This window comes from Pleurodeles waltl, chromosome 5 (genome assembly GCF_031143425.1).
Source record: "Pleurodeles waltl isolate 20211129_DDA chromosome 5, aPleWal1.hap1.20221129, whole genome shotgun sequence".
Classification (NCBI taxonomy): domain Eukaryota; kingdom Metazoa; phylum Chordata; class Amphibia; order Caudata; family Salamandridae; genus Pleurodeles; species Pleurodeles waltl.
This window is the reverse complement of record NC_090444.1, coordinates 996555160-996573757: the sequence shown is the minus strand read 5'-3', so window position 1 is coordinate 996573757 and position 18598 is coordinate 996555160. Positions and strand designations below refer to the sequence as shown.

General features: G+C 43.7%; 1 protein-coding gene across 3 annotated transcripts in view; it reads left to right on the top strand.

Moving 5' to 3' along the window:
• The window catches only part of MED23 (mediator complex subunit 23), a 409061-nt gene that overhangs the window by 86810 nt on the left and 303653 nt on the right, over positions 1-18598 (top strand). For all 3 annotated transcript variants that reach the window (XM_069235159.1, XM_069235158.1, XM_069235157.1), the window contains one exon: positions 5815-5958. In XM_069235159.1, the coding sequence (XP_069091260.1) occupies positions 5815-5958 (144 nt within the window). The remainder of the gene's footprint in view (positions 1-5814; positions 5959-18598) is intronic.

Sequence of the window (18598 nt, the reverse complement as noted above, 5' to 3'; positions counted from 1 at the left end):
GATTTCCCAAAGTGATCTAGAAGGGGTGATAGACAAGCACAGTAATTACAAGGTGCAGTACAATAATAGTACAAAGGATTACAACATAGAATACGTGTTTTTTCAACATCTTGATTAATCATTAATACACAAAAACATCCACTGGTGCATTTGTTCTGTTATTTTAATTAGTAAGTCAAGTCCACAACTACACATTGGCAAGAGCATGTTCATCCTAATCAGTTATCCGTTGCTGTTTCGCCGTACTAAGTGACAAAAAAGATGGATAGAATTAGCTGGTTGGTAGTCTTAACATTCATGAATCCATAGTAGTTTGTGTTTCAGTTGTTTCCTCGATACCTATATTGTGTCCCTGGAATTTAATTATAATCTAAAATGAGGTAAGGACATTGATACAAGTACTTATTTTTTACTACCACTTAGTTTGTATTCATTTGTTCACCAAACCAACACCCAAGAACCTATGTATGACTTCTCATTGTAAAAAGTAATCAATTGTAATTTATAACCCCCTAGTACACCAGTATGCTGTCTCTTTTCTACTATCTAGGCAATCTCACTTGCTTCCTGCACTGGAATTTAACTTTCTTAACATTGATTTCTGAATCCTTCATCTGTTCATTACATTTCCTTGATTAATGTAATACATTTTATATTCAGTTTTCTGTTTATTGCTTTTCCTTGAGTTCATAGACTGGTTTGAAATAATACTTCAAAACAAGGCATTTTCCATTAAAAACATTGCATTTAAAAGAATAATCGAATAAAATCAACTAATGTCCAAATCTGTGTTTATTAGGGAAAGCTAGTATTTTTATTATCAAAATATAGAAAGTGTACAGTAAAGTGGTTAAACATACCAAGACAAGCACAAGCAGAAAAAATCTTAAATAAAAGTACAAGCCATTTCTGCTTTTTTAAACCTGTAATTCCGTAGCATATAATCATGTCCCAAGTGTGAGCTGAGCTCCATTTTAATGATGTTGAACGTTTTCATTTGGAAATAAAGAATCAACCAATTGTCAACTAACAGCATCAACCTTTTTGCCCTTGCACATACATATTCAAACTGTTTAGTTGAACACTATCAAAATATGGCTTCTTTTGGTATTTAGACCTAAAATATAATCAAGAAAGTGAAATATTTCCTCAAAAGGAAACAAAATGCAACATCCACCACCAATCCCAAAACGCGTATTTCAGAGTTCCCACGAGCAGACTGCAAGCCCAACCAATATCCTCATTTAAACTTCATAGCAAGTGACCAATAGGAGTGAAAAGTGTTCCTTGTTATGCATACCTCAAATGTTATCTTTCCATAGAAGGATTCTGCAGCCAATTTCATCCTGTTACTTAATGTCAAGTTATTCCCAGTGTCTCCCAGTGTCTCACACTGTCTACATCAAAGTCTTTACTCTTCAATCCTAGTAAATGTCTTGCCACAATCAACTGCCGATTTTTAAAAGCAGAGCTCAAATCATAAAAATGTTACTAGACCTGCAGGTCGAGTAACTTAAATAATCTACTCGACCTAACTGTACAGGGAGTGCAGAATTATTAGGCAAATGAGTATTTTGACCACATCATCCTCTTTATGCATGTTGTCTTACTCCAAGCTGTATAGGCTCGAAAGCCTACTACCAATTAAGCATATTAGGTGATGTGCATATCTGTAATGAGAAGGGGTGTGGTCTAATGACATCAACACCCTATATCAGGTGTGCATAATTATTAGGCAACTTCCTTTCCTTTGGCAAAATGGGTCAAAAGAAGGACTTGACAGGCTCAGAAAAGTCAAAAATAGTGAGATATCTTGCAGAGGGATGCTGCACTCTTAAAATTGCAAAGCTTCTGAAGCGTGATCATCGAACAATCAAGCGTTTCATTCAAAATAGTCAACAGGGTCGCAAGAAGCGTGTGGAAAAACCAAGGCGCAAATTAACTGCCCATGAACTGAGAAAAGTCAAGCGTGCAGCTGCCACGATGCCACTTGCCACCAGTTTGGCATATTTCAGAGCTGCAACATCACTGGAGTGCCCAAAAGCACAAGGTGTGCAATACTCAGAGACATGGCCAAGGTAAGAAAGGCTGAAAGACGACCACCACTGAACAAGACACACAAGCTGAAACGTCAAGACTGGGCCAAGAAATATCTCAAGACTGATTTTTCTAAGGTTTTATGGACTGATTAAATGAGAGTGAGTCTTGATGGGCCAGATGGATGGGCCCGTGGCTGGATTGGTAAAGGGCAGAGAGCTCCAGTCCGACTCAGACGCCAGCAAGATGGAGGTGGAGTACTGGTTTGGGCTGGTATCATCAAAGATGAGCTTGTGGGGCCTTTTCGGGTTGAGGATGGAGTCAAGCTCAACTCCCAGTCCTACTGCCAGTTCCTGGAAGACACCTTCTTCAAGCAGTGGTACAGGAAGAAGTCTGCATCCTTCAAGAAAAACATGATTTTCATGCAGGACAATGCTCCATCACACGCGTCCAAGTACTCCACAGCGTGGCTGGCAAGAAAGGGTATAAAAGAAGGAAATCTAATGACATGGCCTCCTTGTTCACCTGATCTGAACCCCATTGAGAACCTGTGGTCCATCATCAAATGTGAGATTTACAAGGAGGGAAAACAGTACACCTCTCTGAACAGTGTCTGGGAGGCTGTGGTTGCTGCTGCACGCAATGTTGATGGTGAACAGATCAAAACACTGACAGAATCCATGGATGGCAGGCTTTTGAGTGTCCTTGCAAAGAAAGGTGGCTATATTGGTCACTGATTTGTTTTTGTTTTGTTTTTGAATGTCAGAAATGTATATTTGTGAATGTTGAGATGTTATATTGGTTTCACTGGTAATAATAAATAATTGAAATGGGTATATATTTTTTTTTGTTAAGTTGCCTAATAATTATGCACAGTAATAGTCACCTGCACACACAGATATCCCCCTAACATAGCTAAAACTAAAAACAAACTAAAAACTACTTCCAAAAATTTCAGCTTTGATATTAATGAGTTTTTTGGGTTCATTGAGAACATGGTTGTTGTTCAATAATAAAATTAATCCTCAAAAATACAACTTGCCTAATAATTCTGCACTCCCTGTAATGTACTTGATCCGTAAAAGGGTCTCAAATTGTGTGATCTTGGGCAAGTAGTTTACAGTCGCTTTTTTCTTAATTCTCACATGTGATTGCACCTTCAAATATTTGGACTGAGCATTTCTGCAGTACAAAAAAACTATTTTGTCTGATTAAGTAGACTAACGTTTGATGCATGCATCACAAGAATCTAGCCCATATACCCATGAGGTCTGGCCCACATAACCTAGGACTTGATTTTGTTTACTAACAACAATGTAATTAGGGCAGGAGTGTTTCTCAGTTTGTTTAAACACTCAATTTTAATAAATATATTAATAAACCATGAGTTGGTACCATATTGTCATCTACACACAGTAACTTTCCAAGAAATATCTAAACACCTCTCCACTAATTTGCAGCTTTACTGATAAAACTATATAGTGTATTAACAATCTGTGAAAATTGGGTTTCAGAAAACATATCCTTTGCACGACAGCATGTAAAGTATTCAGATTTGTTTTCATCCTATTAAAATATGTTTTTGTCACACAGAAATATATAAAAAAGGGCTTTCACAACTACTGAAATATATTTTGAAATGTTTGCACAGTTGACTTAGTCATTTAAATGTTGTGTGTTAGGAAAAACCTGACACACTATATTCTTTTATTTTACATTCTAAGCAGCAGGTCAGACAAGTCACCTTACAAATTCTTGGAACTCTGCAGTCAGAAGGAAAATTAATTGTAAGAAAAACTGACTTTTGACCTCTGTCTGTGAACACAGAGCAACTGTAACATAAGAACAAGGTTTAAAGGCATCTTTTATTGCCCCTCCACTTTTCAACTCAACAGAGCACCTGTTCAGTGTTAACTCTCCAGAAAGGACAAGCAAGTATTAAAAATGGCTGAAGGAGGTGATCGAATAAGACTCACCACTGGTCAAGTGCATTTTTCGAGCCCTGATAAGATAGTTGCAGAAATCATCAAACCCTGTAACGTCTGAAACTAATGTGCCATTTCAACTGTACCACCTGAAATAGTGGAAGTACTGTCCCTAAGCATGTCCTTCAGTAGCTCCCTTGTGTTTGCCCTGTTTATAATTAGTTTATAATTAGTTTAGAAATTCAAAATCGACTATTGCAATTACAGATTACGTATGACCCCCACATTAAAATAGCAGCTGCTGTCGAATTTTTTTCCAAAACTATTTTTAAGTTTCGCTTCAGGTATTGTCAAAATTAAAGCTTCGTCATAGCATCAAGTAAATGTGAGGCCATTTTTTTTAATGGAATCTCTTCCATGATTTGTGTCTAAGGAACAGTAGACGACACCAAACAATTTATTTTATTGATTGTTTCAACCAGAATGGCAAGTGATCATTTTTAAGTTTAGGGAACCCAGAAGCAATATTCTAGGTTTGAGCCAAACGCACAGCATTTGATAGCTTTGCCATCTTTTCACACTTTATGTAAATGATTTGAGAACTTTATAAACATTGTTCAATGGTATGGGTAGGACAGTTAAATCATATAAGAGGTTTGTTGCATTTACGCTCCCCCATAAGGTAAGATTGTTTGTAACTCTTTTTGTCCTTTGCTAAGGCTAAATTTTAGTCTAAAAAATGAGAAATTGTTATACATTTTGAGCTCCATGAACCCACTTCCTTCAGTTGCCCAATTAATTTCAGATTACTAAAACGACATCTGAAAGAAGCATGATACAGTTGTTTCACAATTGTTAGTGGGTCGGATAAAACAGCCTATTTGCAAAAGAGAGTGCGTTAAAAACAAGCTCCATAAAAAGGTTGGTATCCAGTCGAGACCTTCACAGAAGTTGTAATCTAGCTTATAAAAGCGTTATCGATATCAATACTAGTAAGTGACTTTGGAATTTTCTCTTTATCATTCAAAGCAAAGCTTGCAGTAACGTTACATGTGTAGTTACTTATAAGTCACCCTTTAATATCGCCAGACTGGGAACGGTTACACAGTTATTCCTAAATTGATTCTTCTGAGAAACCTTTTAAACCTCATCTTGAATTAAAATTGTGCCTATGTTAACCATTAAAATACCATTACAAATATAGTGCTTCACATTATCTTGAAAATCTTACTCGTATTCTAATCGGATGAGTTACGATGTAGGAATACTGGTTTGACTTTACGTTCTTTGTGAAACAAGTGTAATGAAAGTAATCATCTAAAATAAAAAAAAGTAGTGGTTGTCTCAATAAATTGAGCCATTGAGAAAAATGAAAAATGTCTTTCCAGATTATTTGCTTGGGTATAGCCTGCATAGTCCAGCTGTAGGTGCTGGCATTGGAGATTACTGCATCCTTGAAAGACTAATACTTAGCATGCTGAGGCCTGTCGCAGTCACCCAATGGTAATAAATTATTTTGCCTCAGTGCAGGCGATCGGTGCTAGCCTCCTCACTGGACAGTACTACTTTGGCCAGATATGCCTCTTTGCTGGACAGTAGCTTATTGACCGGACACAGGTGTGAGAAAGGAAGCTATAATGTGGCAAAAGGAAGACAACTCAGTATAACACACCATGCTTTATTTAATTCTTGGTTGTCTTTGGCTCAGTCCTTCACCACATCTTTTTATTACCGCAATATGATGAACTAAGGAAACCTCAAACTGAAAAAACCTTAGAGGGAAGATAGACAAGGGGGTAAAATGTCCACAGTAATGTCCTGCATATGTTTGCACTTAAACTTGTCTCTTCAGTTGGCAGGAAGAGGCCTAATCAAAGGCAGAGATCATTTGATGTGGGTTTTGCTGCAGTTCATCTCTGGCAGCATCCAGAAGAATGCACTGGCTGACTTCCTTCCTGTCATGAAGCTTTTTGACCTATTGTACCCAGAAAAAGAAGTAAGCTTCTAATTGCTTTTTTAATATGAAATGTAAACAACACATTTAGAATTATGTTTATTGCATATTCATTTACCTGAAAATCGACGTCAATGAGAGGTGCGTTTTTTGTGGTTCTGGAGCATGGACATGGTGATAGTATACAGATGTTTACATTAAAGGTCAGTTAGTTGCTCAGATAAGTTTCTTGTTGCCTTCTCTTAACCGCTGATTTTTCCAGATTTTCTTTACTGAACTTTTATTGTCAATCCATTCATTACATGCTTAGCATGTACTTCCGCGTTTGCGAAAGGACTGGAGCACCCGCCATAGTACCTGAAGGGAAGCAGCGTACACCCATAGCTTTGTCTGTGCCTCACCTGCCCTTGCATGCTTGGACGTCTCTTTACAGAAGTGGGTGGATGCAGTTCATTTTTCTGTGTCTGTGCTTTGCTGTTATGGATTTGAGGTGGGTCTGCCATTTTATCCAGACAAAAAAAAGTGGTGAGTGTAATCGTGCCTTTGGGCATAGATCGATCCTGTATTCACCGTTGCCTTCCCCTTCTCCACAGGAAAATGTGCCTGTTTTTTGACTTATATACGTCTAACTTAGACATGGAGAGCCAAATCCATTCAGGTTGGTTACCACATAGCCTATTATAATGAATGGTGAGGCCCATCCATTCTGACTGGCTACCACACAATCCGAGTTGACCGAACAAACTGAATAATTCTAATTGTGACAGTTGGGTGAAAACCCATGTTGTAGCCCCTTTTTGTATTGCATTTTTTCAGCTGATCACAGGTCACTGTAGAGCACATAAGGTTTCTACTGCTCAGGAAATGTTGAAAATAATGACATCCTTCACATTCATATTTCATTGATTTTTTTTTTTTTTTTGTTGCATCCCATTCTTATCAATCCCTTTTATGACTATTTGAGACTATGCACTTTTATAAATTACTTTCATTTTAGTGTTCTTCACCTGCTGCATGTAAGATTGTCGGACCCTTTCAGTTTTAGTGGTTAAGAATCTTCTACATCTTGTGCTCCCAGAATGTTTTAGGGCTTTTATTTTGGAAATCACATGAAGTAAACCAGTTTTTCATCCCCCTCACCTTGATTTCTTGGCATTCTGAAACTATCCGTCAACAGGACGTGGAAGTGACTCTGCATCAGAGGGTGAGCTGTTCCACTGCCCATTCAGGGAGGACTATTCTGAGTTCCCATTAAGACTTTTGGGAGTACTGCTTGGTGGCCACCAGGCATGATTTAATGCATTTTCTAAAATGGTTGTTTTTAAAAGGTGAACTGTTTGTGTTCTGTGTATGCTTGGTTTTCTTTTTGAAGACTATTTGTTTACCAAATTTTAAGTGTGCATGTCTTGGGTGACCTCACTGACGCTTAGTCAGTGTTTAGTTGCTCCCCACTGCGCAGGTCCACCTTCCAGCTGCTGCCCCTTAAGTCGCTCCAGGTTGTTCGTTCGAGGCCCTCCTCCACCCACAAGCTCCCTCCCGCACATCATCTCTGGTGGTCCAGTGGTGAGTTTCGTCTCTGTCTCCTCTTACTCTTTGCTCTGTCCTATTCTCTCGCCTTTTTGTATTTCCCTTTCCATTTTTCAATTTTCCATTCTTATTCTGCCGCTTTGTCTCCCCTTTCTGCCCCTGCTACTTTTCCCCGTCCCTGCAGCTCTGCCCCCCTTTCAGCGCTGCTTCCTGCCTCCCAGCTGACCAGCCTCTACCACCTCCCTACCCTTCTTAATGGTGACCACTGTGGAGCCAAGCAGCGGGCCATCCACCGGCACACCCGTCTGCACCTGTACGTGCCTGGACCGCGCCCAGCGCCACAGCCACCTTGTGGCACCAAAGGACGCTTAAGGCCCGTTCACCTGCTGCAACTGAATCTTCTCCTGTCTTCACACACCAGACCTACCGACCACACACCACCCTAGCACTGGACCCAGCCATCTCAGCTGCATCTTATTCAACACCTGCTCCCTCATCAAACACGTGGTGGAAATCTGGGACCTACTCGACTCCATCTCTCCAGACGTCGCCATGTAAACCTGGATGAACCCCACCTCAGCTCCAAACCGCGCCCGCCATTCCTTACGGCTACAAAATCACAAGGACTGCATCAACCAACCGGGAGGCGGCATCACATCGTTCACAGAAACACCATCCTCCTCACTACTAGCTCGGACCACCTCTCTCCTGACCTGGAGCACCTCTACTTCCAGATCCAGACCAACCTGAACACCACCCTCTGTGGCACCCTTGACCCCTGCCCCCCCCTTGAGCAAATCCATAGCCGACTCCATTGCAACCATGCCCTCACCTCAACCGACTACATTCTCCTCAGCAACCTCAATTTCCACCTGGAAAACGACCCCAACACATCATCCCTACTGGAGAACCTCACCTCCCTGGGTCTCAAACAACTGGTCCTTTCCCCAACCCACTCAGCAGGACACATGCCTGACCCTGTCTTCTCCACTAGCAACAACATCTCAGTCACACACACTACTGAACTGACTACCACTGCGTCCACTTCTTCACCAAACCCACTGCGCCCACCTCCACCCACGCAGAAGCTAGAGCAAGGTCTCTGAAGACCAACTCGCCACAGCCCTTTGCCAGACACTACCACTGGCCATCACGGATGCTAACTCATCAGCATCCAACCTCCACCAATGGATCTCCGACTGCGCCAGCACACTGGCCCCCCCAGGAAACCCTTTGACAAACAACCCCGCCCCTTCACGAAATCCAACTCCCCCACCCTCCAAGAGTCCAAGCACACCTGCAGATGATTCAAGACACCATGGAGAAGCAGCAAGACCCCGGCCGACCACGCAGCCTTCAAAACCGCTGTCACCACACACCACCACCTCATCAGAACCACAAAGAAAATGGCCTTTCAAGAACGCATCAAAGCCAACGCACCCAACAGCAAAGGACTCTTCTCCGTGATCAGAGAATTCACCAAACCAAGCACGGACTCCACAGAAATCCCCCCCCTCCCAAGACCTCTGGGACAACCTTGCCACCGTCTTCCACCGCAAGATCTTAGACATCTATGACAACTTCAAAACCCAGGACCCACCCACTGCATCCAAAGACTCCAGCCGACCTTGCTCAAGTGGACAACCCTCACCACTGACGACACCCTAAAGATCATGAAAATAATCTGCTCTGAAGCACCTTCGGACCTATGCCCCCCCACCACATCTTCAACTGAACCGGCACCATCATTGCCTCCAAACTATGCTGCACCATCAACTGCTCCATCGAGTTTGCCACCTTCCTGGAAAACTGGAAAAGTGCAGAAAACATACCCCTGCTTAAAAAAAAACCCCACCGACCCAATGGACCTTAAAAAAACTACAGACCCATCTCACTGCTCCTCTTCCCAGCCAAAGTTTTCGAGAAGGCTATCAATGCCCAACTCACAAAATTAATCTAAACCAACCGCACCCTGGACCCCTCCCAGTCACGCTTCAGAAGCAACCACAGCTCCGAGACAGCACTTCTGGCAGCACCGGGTGATACCCACACTCTCCTCGCCAGAGGCGAAATTCAACCCTCATCCTCCTGGACCTCTTTGCCGTCTTCAACACTGTCTCCCACCACACCCTCTGCAATAGACTCCATGACACTGGCATCCGGGTGAAAACCTTAGAGTGGATCTGCTCCTTTCTCTCAGTCCGAACCCAGGGAGTCATGCTCCGACCATTCTCCTCAAAACTGACAGAGATCAGCTGCAGAGTTCCTCAGGGCTCCACTGTGAGCCCCACCCTCTTCAACATCTTCATGGCCCGCTAGCAAACATTGTCAAAAACCACGACTCAACATCATCTCCTTTGCCGACAACACCCAGCTGATCCTCTTCCCTCACCGACGAGTTTACAACCACCAAATGCAGTTTCCATAATGAAATGAAGGCAGTCACTACCTGGCTAAAGGACAGCTGTCTGAGACTCAACGCCCCACATCAACTAACCACGCACGCAAACTCAGCATCGTTCTCGACTCCTCGCTGTCAATGAAACACCAAATCAACGCCATCTCATCCTCCTACTTCCACATGCTCTGCCTGCTCCGAAAGATTTTCAAATGGATTCCTACCAAGTTCAGGAGAACTGTCACCCAGGCGCTCCCCAGCAGCAAGTTAGACTATGGCATCACACTCTATGCTATCTCTATTTTCATTGATTTACCATTTGGCCAGCGATTCAAAACTGAGTTTATTGCTTTCTCAAAGGCATATTGGAGCTGTGTTGGGCATGTGTTATGTTTAAATTGTTGCTCGTGTTTGATTTGTGGATGTTCTTGTAGTGGTGGTTAATGGTGCCATGTGAATGGCTGTGTGTGAAGTGTCTGTCCATGTCTTGTTTTGTTTTGTGGTTGAGCAGTTTCTCATAGAAGTGAGTGCAGCAGAAAAATACTTACTTGTAACCTACACTGATTGTCTGTGCTGCAATGTATGTATATGAAATATGCTGTCTAGTGTGAGTTCTTCAGATTTATTACTGAAAGAGTGAATGTTGTGTTGAGAGTCTTCCTTTTATAATTTGGTTGCATGTTTAACCCCTTCACTGGCAGGGCTTTTCTCCCATAGGTGGCAGGCGTTTTTTTGGCTATTTGGAGCAGTTCGCACGTAGGCCCTCATAAATTTTGTCCACATAAGCTGCCTGTGCCAAATTTGTGTCTTTTTGTTTCCCCCAACATCGCAGGGATTCTAGAGGTACCCAGAGTTTGCGGGTTCCCCTGGAAGAGACCAAAACATTTGCCAAATACAGTGAAAATTTCGGTTTTATTTTTTTAAATGGGAAAAAAGGGCTGCAGAAGAAGGCTTGTGGTTTTTTCCCTAAAAATGGCATCAACAAAGGCTTTGCAGTGCTAAAATCACCACATTCCCAGCTTTCAGGAACAGACAGACTTGAATCAGAAAACCACATTTTTCAACACAATTTTGGTATTTTACTGGGACATACCCCATTTGTACTATTTCTTGTGCTTTTAGCCCCCTTCCACTTAGTGGCAGAACTGGGTGAGAAACCAATGCTGGATCCCGAAAAGCTAAACATTTCTACAAAGTAGACAAAATTCTGAATTCAGCAATGGGTCATTTGTGTAGATCATACAAGGTTTTCCTATAGAAAATAACAACTGAAATTAAAAAAAATTGAGGTTAAAAAAACCCAGCCAATTTTCTCCACGTTTTACTCTAACTTTCTTGTGATGTCAGATTTTTTAAAGCTATATACTGTTATGTCTGATGGACTCTTCTGGTTGCGCGATATATAGGACTTGTAGGTTCATCAAGAACCCTAGGTACCCAGAGCCAATAAATGAGCTTCACCTTGCAATGGGTTTTTATTCTATACCGGGTATACGGCAATAATTTTTCTGAAATATAAAGAGTGAAAAATAGGTATCAAGGAAACCTTTTTGTTTCCAAAATAGACACAAGATAAGGTGTTGAGAAGCAGTGGTTATTTGCACATCTCTGAATTCAGGGGTCCCCATATTAGCATGTGAATTACAGTGCATTTCTCAAATCGACGTCTTTTTTTACACAGTGTCTTACATTTGGAAGGAAAAAATGCAGAGAAAGACAATGGGCAATAACACTTGTTCTTCTGTTCTGTATTCCCCCAAGTCTCCCGATAAAAATGGTACCTCACTTGTGTGGGTAGGCCTAGTGCCTGCGACAGGAAACGCAACATGGACACATCACATTTTTACATTGAAATCTCACGTGTTTTTTGCAAAGTGCCTAGCTGTGGCTTTTGGCCTCTAGCTCAGCCGGCATTTGGGGAAACCTACCAAACCTGTGCATTTTTTAAAACTAGACACTTAGGGGAATCCAAGATGGGGTGACTTGTGGGGCTCTCACCAGGTTCTCTAACCCAGAATCCTTTGCAATCCTCAAAATTTGGCAAAAAACACTTTTTCCTCACATTTTGTTGTAAGAAAGTTCTGGAATTTAAGAGGAGCCACACATTTCCTTCCACCCAGCATTCCCCCATGTCTCCCGATTAAAAACAGTACCCCACTTGTGTGGGTAGGCCTAGTGCCCGCGAAATCAAAATTATCAAATACAAAACTACTTGTTTTTGAGGGGGGCATCTGTGTTTTTGTTCCTGGGCTTAGCAGCCATATAGAGAAACCTACCAAACCCAAACATTTCTGAAAACTAGACACTTGAGGGAGTCCAGGGAGGTGTGACTTGCATCCCCTCGTGTTTTCTCACCCAGAATCCTCAGCAAACCTCAATTTAGCTAACAAAACTCTCATTTTTCCCACATTTCTCTGTGGGATCACCACACCAGGACAAATGTCCTACCACCCAACGTTCTCCTCAGTCTTCCGGTAAAAATGATACCTCACTTGTGTAGGTGGGCCAAGTGCCTGTGACAGGGAAGAGCCAAAAACTTGTCAAAATTGAGGGGGAACCAAAGAGGGTCCGAAAGGGCAGTTTGAAGAAAACATTTTTAGGCTGGATTTTTATCAGTATATATGTGACAATGCTGGGTGGTGGAATTTGGTGGATTCCTGCAGATTCCGGAAGGTTCCATCACAAAAATTTGGGGAAAATGTGTGATTTCCAGCAAAGTTGAAGGTTTGCAGGGCATTGTGGGTAAGAAAATGGTGCGGGGTGCATGTGCAGCTCACCATCCTGGACTCACCCAGATGTTTAGTTTTCAGATGTGCCTAGGTCTTTTGGATTTTTCTACATGGCAGCATCCCAAATTCCAAAAAGTGCAGCCCTCACCATTCCAAGTCGGACAATTTTGAGAATAAGACAAGCTCTCATGGGCCAAATGTAAAACCAAAACCCAAAATAATCAAATATCCTTTTGCTTGTAGTGGGATATGATGTTTTAGTGTGTGGGGGAGAGCTGAAATACTGTTATCCCCCTCAGTTGGGGTGGGGGGGCATAACCATGCCCATACTGGTTGGTAGCCACCAGCCCACAATTATTATTATTATTATTATTTTTTTTTTTTTTAATTCCCTGGCATCTAGTAGGCTTTCTGCCTCCCCATCCCCCGGGGAGTGGATTGGGAGTAATTGCCCCATTTGCCCACCAGTGGGCAGAACAACTTTGACCCCATTTATTTGGGGTGAGGGTATGGCCATACCCCCACCATCTTTTTTTGAAAAATAAATCTTTCCTGGTCTCTGGTGGGCTTTCTGCCCCCTTTGGGGCAGATGGGCCTTCCAAAAATAGGCCCCAAGTGGGGCAGTTAAGGCCAACAGTAATGTGCCCCCCATCGGGAGCGACCCTTGCCCAGGGTGCTGCCCCCCCAAACAAAACACACACACACACCAATCCCTGATGCCGAAGTGGTTTCTGCCACGGCCTAATAGAAATAGAATTTTATTTCAGGCCATTTCTTCCCCCCCTTGGGGGCAGATCAGCCTATTTTTTATTAGGCTGATCTGCCCCCAACGGGGGCAGAAATGGCCTGAAATAAATTTGGCCCCCCTGGGGAGCCACTCTTGCCTAAGTGGTTACTCCCCTTGTGTGAAATTGGCACAAAAATCCTCCTTGGTGCCTAGTGGTTTCTGGCCCCCTTGGGGACAGATCGGCCTAATAAAAAATAGGCCGATCCTCCCACAAGGGGGGGCAGAAACGGTCTAAAATAAATTCCCCCCCCCCAGTGGAGCGACCCTTGCCTTAGGAGTCGCTCCCCACATCTAAAAAAGCATAAAACAAAAAAAATAAAAATAATCCCTGGTGTCTAGCGGTATGGCCTAATTAGAAAAGGCCGATCTACCCCCGGAGGGGGCAGAAAAGGCCTAAAAATAACTTGCCCCCTCGGGTGCGTCCCTTGCCCAGGGGAAGCATTTCTCCTCCGATCCGTGCTGGAAGCTGTGCGCTCCCACCGAGGGTCCATAGCAGGACGAGCTGGTCGTCTCCTCGGGGGAGACAAGCTCGTCCAGGGCACCCGAGGGGTTAATTTTGAACAGTTTGGAAATTGCCACTGTGTTATCTCTTGTCAGTTGGGATGTATATGAGATGTTCGGTCTAATGTATTTTGATAGGTGCTCATGTATGTGGTGTTACTTTTATTTTCAGTGCTGTTGACAGCACTGTGTATCACCTAGAGTAAGGCATATCTGTGCTGTGATAGATGTATGTAATATTTAGTTTAGCTATAATTGTCCCATACGTCTGCCAGCCCAAATTCAAAGTAATAGGTTTTACAACTTTTTAATGTGTTTGGGACCTGTAATTTAAGAAATAGCTATATTCGGGCATGAATTTGAGGAAGTCGAGCATTCAGGATAGCTGTTTACAGACCTTGCTGTTGTTGCACCTGCTCAAAGCTTTAGTCTGGGTTACTATAGCACGGAGTTGGGATCATCCTGCCTTTTTGGATCCTACCTAAAAGAACAAAATAGGGTATTTAATAAGGTGTCCTTTGCTTTAGCTATAATAAGCAGACCTGGGTTGACACCTTTTTGTCCCGTCTGACTGTGCTTTCGTTGGCACCAGCAGGGAACATCAAATCATGTCCTATCTACTGTCCCTAACCCTTTGAATCAGAATTCGAAGAAAGATTCACATTTTTGTTAGCAAAGTTTAAAAAAATATATATATATATTTCTCCCCCTCAAGTCCTTCGTGAAGCAGTTTGGACTCTGGTTCACAGGTTTCAGAAGGTGCTTGTTTCTTTGTGCTTGTGGGGCTGAACACACGTCGGTGAGCAGGCATGTTTGTGAAAGGAACTAATTGCTGCAAATTAACTACATTATATTTGTTACCGTATGGAGCATGTATAAACAACAATTTAATGAAGACTGTAAGGCAGTGGTTCCCAACTCTTTGACTCTTGAGGACCGCTACTGAATCACGACTGGAAGCCGGGGACCCACAAGCAATTTGTACAATTTAAATTTCATCCATGCTGGGAGACATTTTATAAGAGTGCTTGGTCTGGAGAATCACAAACTCAGGATTAAGAACATAACACAGTCGTTAGTGTTGACTTTAATAAGAAGAATGTATTTCTAAGCAAGCAAACCCTTTTTTTTAGCAGCATAAGGATAATGAAAGACAGGGGAAAAACATAACTTTCTAATTTGTGCCATACAGTTTGCGTGCAGCTCTTTGATGGCAGTTCATAGTTCACTGTGCCAGATTACGATTGTAATTTATGAACTGCACAGCAACAAAAGAATCTCTGTGGCAAAAGCAGTATCCCATTGTGCTATGCACATAAAATACTGTTCTTTGCATGATACACTTTCTTTGCAGCATGGTTACCCCCATTTTCAGCCTGTTGTCAGGATGTTTGACTGTGTTTGACTGTGTCTACTGGGTTCCTGCTAACCAGGACCCCAGTAGTTTTGCTCTCTCCTCTAAATTGTACCTTTTTTCCCCATAGTTTGGCATACTGGTACCCCCATGCAAGTCCCTAGTATATGGAACCTAGGCACCCAGGGCTTTGGGGGTCCAGGGGATCCCTATGGGCTGCAGCAGTTACTTTGCGACCTATAGGGAACCCATGCAAAGGGTTCTGCAGGCCTGCCATTGCAGCCTGCGTGAAACGGGTGCATGCACCCGTTTTCACTACAGGTCACTACACCTGATCACTGAATGTCACCCCTGTGGTAGGCCCTCTCAGCCCAGAGGGCAGGGTGCAGGTACCTGTGTGTGAGGGCACCCCTGCACTAGCAGAGGTGCCCTACGAACTCCAGCACAATTTTACTGGACTTTGTGAGTGCGGAGACGCCATTTTATATGTGTACTTGGCATAGGTCACTACCTATGTCCAGCTATATAATGGTAACTCCGAACCTGGGCATATTTGGTATCAAACATGTCGGAATTATACCCCAATACTGTTGCAAGTATTGGAAGTATGATTATATGCACTCTAGGGGCTCCTTAGAGGAACCCCAGCATTGCTATCACCAGCCTTAGAGGGTTTTCCGGGCAGCCCAGCTGCTGCCACCCCTCAAGACAGGTTTCTGCCCTCCTGCTGCTTGATCTGATCAAGCCCAGGAAGGCAGAACAAAGGATTTTCTTTGGGAGAAGGAGTTAACACCCTCTCCCTTTGGAAATAGGTGTGGCTGGCTTAGGAGGGGTAGCCTCCCAAAGCCACTGATTTTGCTTTGAAGGGCACATTTGGAGCCCTCCATGCATAATCCAGTCCACACTAGTTCAGGGTCCCCAGTCCCTGCTCTGGTGCAAAAAGGGCCAATGGAAAGGGAATTGATCACTTCCCTGTCTATCACCCCCCAGGGGTGGTGCCCAGAGCTCCTCCTGAGGGTCCCTGGGTTCTGCCATCTTGATTCTAAGGTTGGCTGGGAACTCTGAGAGCATCTGAGTGGCCTGGCAGGTGACGTCGGGGCCCCCTCCTGATAGTTGCTTACCTAGTTAGGTGGCCAAACCCCCTTTCAGGGCTATTTAGGGTCTCTCTCTTGGGTGGGTCCTCAGATTCGGCTTGCAAGATTCCAGCAGGACTCTTCTGCAACATCTGCTTTGATTTCTGGCCCCCGGAACCCCAACTGGACCCTCCAGGAACCGACAAGCTGCAGATCCACGAGGAAGACTCTTCTGCAACAGTGTTTCCAGAGTTCCTGCCAGCTTTGCAACAGTTTCCTCGCCGTGCATCCTCAGAAGACTGCAACTCTTCAGCCTGCACAGGAAGAAGAAGGAATCTCCCTTGGAAGGAAGGAGTCACTTCGCTGCAACCGCAGGCACCTACAACAAGCGACAACCGGCTGCGTGGATCCCCTCTACTGCTGAGCTTCGTGGATCCTGCATCACGGGTGGTGGTCCGGACTAGTCCTCTTGGTCCTCTCTGCCAGCTGTCCAACTTTGGTGGAGGTAAACCTTTGCCTTCCCACGCAGGACAGTAAACCCGTGCACTCCGTCTCTTGCAGCTGCCATGGCTTGTTTGCATCTCCTCCAAAGGATCTTCTGGCTACATGCAGCTCCAGCCCCCAGCACTCTTCCTGCAAATCCCAGCCTCCTGTGTGGTTCTCCTGCAGCGTGGGATCCACTTCTGTAGTGCTGCGTGGGTTCCTTCTGTGATTCCTGTGTCCCTGTCTTGTGGGACTCTTGTGGGTACTGCCTTTGCTCCTGTGTACTCTCTGTGACACTGAGGGCCACCTGTAACTCCCCCCCCCCCCCCCCCCTCCCCCCCCCCCCCCATCCCCTGGGTTGAATCCTTCTGGCAGCGCCTCTCTTCCACTAACCACAAGTTTGCCTTTGCCAAGACTTGTTGGTGGAAATCCTACACCGACATGCGTGGGACATCTTCTACATCCATCTGGAACACTTCTCTGGCTTCTAGGCTGTCGCGCTGACCTGTTCTTCAGTACCGTCGACCAACTCCTGCATCCACACCTGGGTGAGTAGTACCGCCTACTTCTCCTGGACTCCCCTGTGACTCTTGGACTTGGTCCCCTCTCTCCACAGGTCTTCTTACTTCAGGAATCCACCGCTGGTTTTCTTGCAGTCTTGTCTGGGTGTCTTCTTTTTCTTTTGGGTGGTTTGGGGAAAATCCAGTGTTTTACTCCTGCATTCCTGGTCGCTGGGGGGTACTGTGTTACGTACCTTTGTGGTTCTCTAGTACTCCCAGCTCCCGTCTACATATTTTTCTTATTTAGGTGGGGGTTTCCACTGTTTCCGAACCTTTTCTATGCCTATTTCTGATTTCTAGTGTATATATTTAGTGTATTACTTACCTCCTAAGGGTGGGTCTCCTGTCTAGTATTTTGTGGTGATATTTTTGCAAAAAATAAAGTACCTTTATTTTGTACAACTGGGTGTTTTCTTTCATGTGTGTATGTGCTGAGTGATTACAGTTGTTTTAAATGAGCTTTGCATGTCTCCTAGATAAGCCTTGGCTGCACATTCACAGCTGTCTCTAGAGAGACTGGCTTCTAGACACTGCCTACACTTCACTAAGAGAGGATACCCTGACCTGGTATAAGGTGTCAGTACCATAGGTACCCACCTCACACCAGGCTTCTTTCTACACATATTACCTATCTGCGCTACCTTTGAGTCGAAACTGCCACTAGACCAAAACTCTCATCTCTCTCCAGCAGGCACATTAATCCTCAGAGTTGTCTTGACACTTTTATTTTCCCCCCCGAAAGCTGCTGGTTGTACATGCAACTTTGTCATGCTTTTCAAACTGCTGCACAAATGAAGTAATAAATATAAAAACACGCAGTGAGAGGCCCCAGGTGAAGAAGTGCCTTCCTGCAAGCCCAGGCCTGTGGATCCCCTGGTCGTTTTAATATATTTTTTCTATAACCATTGCTTTATTTTTAGCATTAGTATAATGACAGACCTATTCAATCCTATTTCTTTACAGTGTGGAGAATTTGTCAACTTCAACAAAGCTTGCATAGTCCGGTAATGGACTTATGTTTTATTCCATAATGAAGAAGAAATAGCTTTGTGAATTTTCGGTTGCCGTCTTCTCTTACGCAAGTAAGCCACCAAGCAGCTTGCTAAAGCTTACAAGAGTTTGTTCTTCAGAGAGCTATCAACTTATTTACAGTGGCTTTAAGGCTCCTAAATTGTCCAGGTCACAGTTTTTCTGGAGTGTGACAAAGCTCGGCACCATCTCATCGTGTTACCAAACCTTTAATGATAAAACACTTAATGTTTCTTTTTTG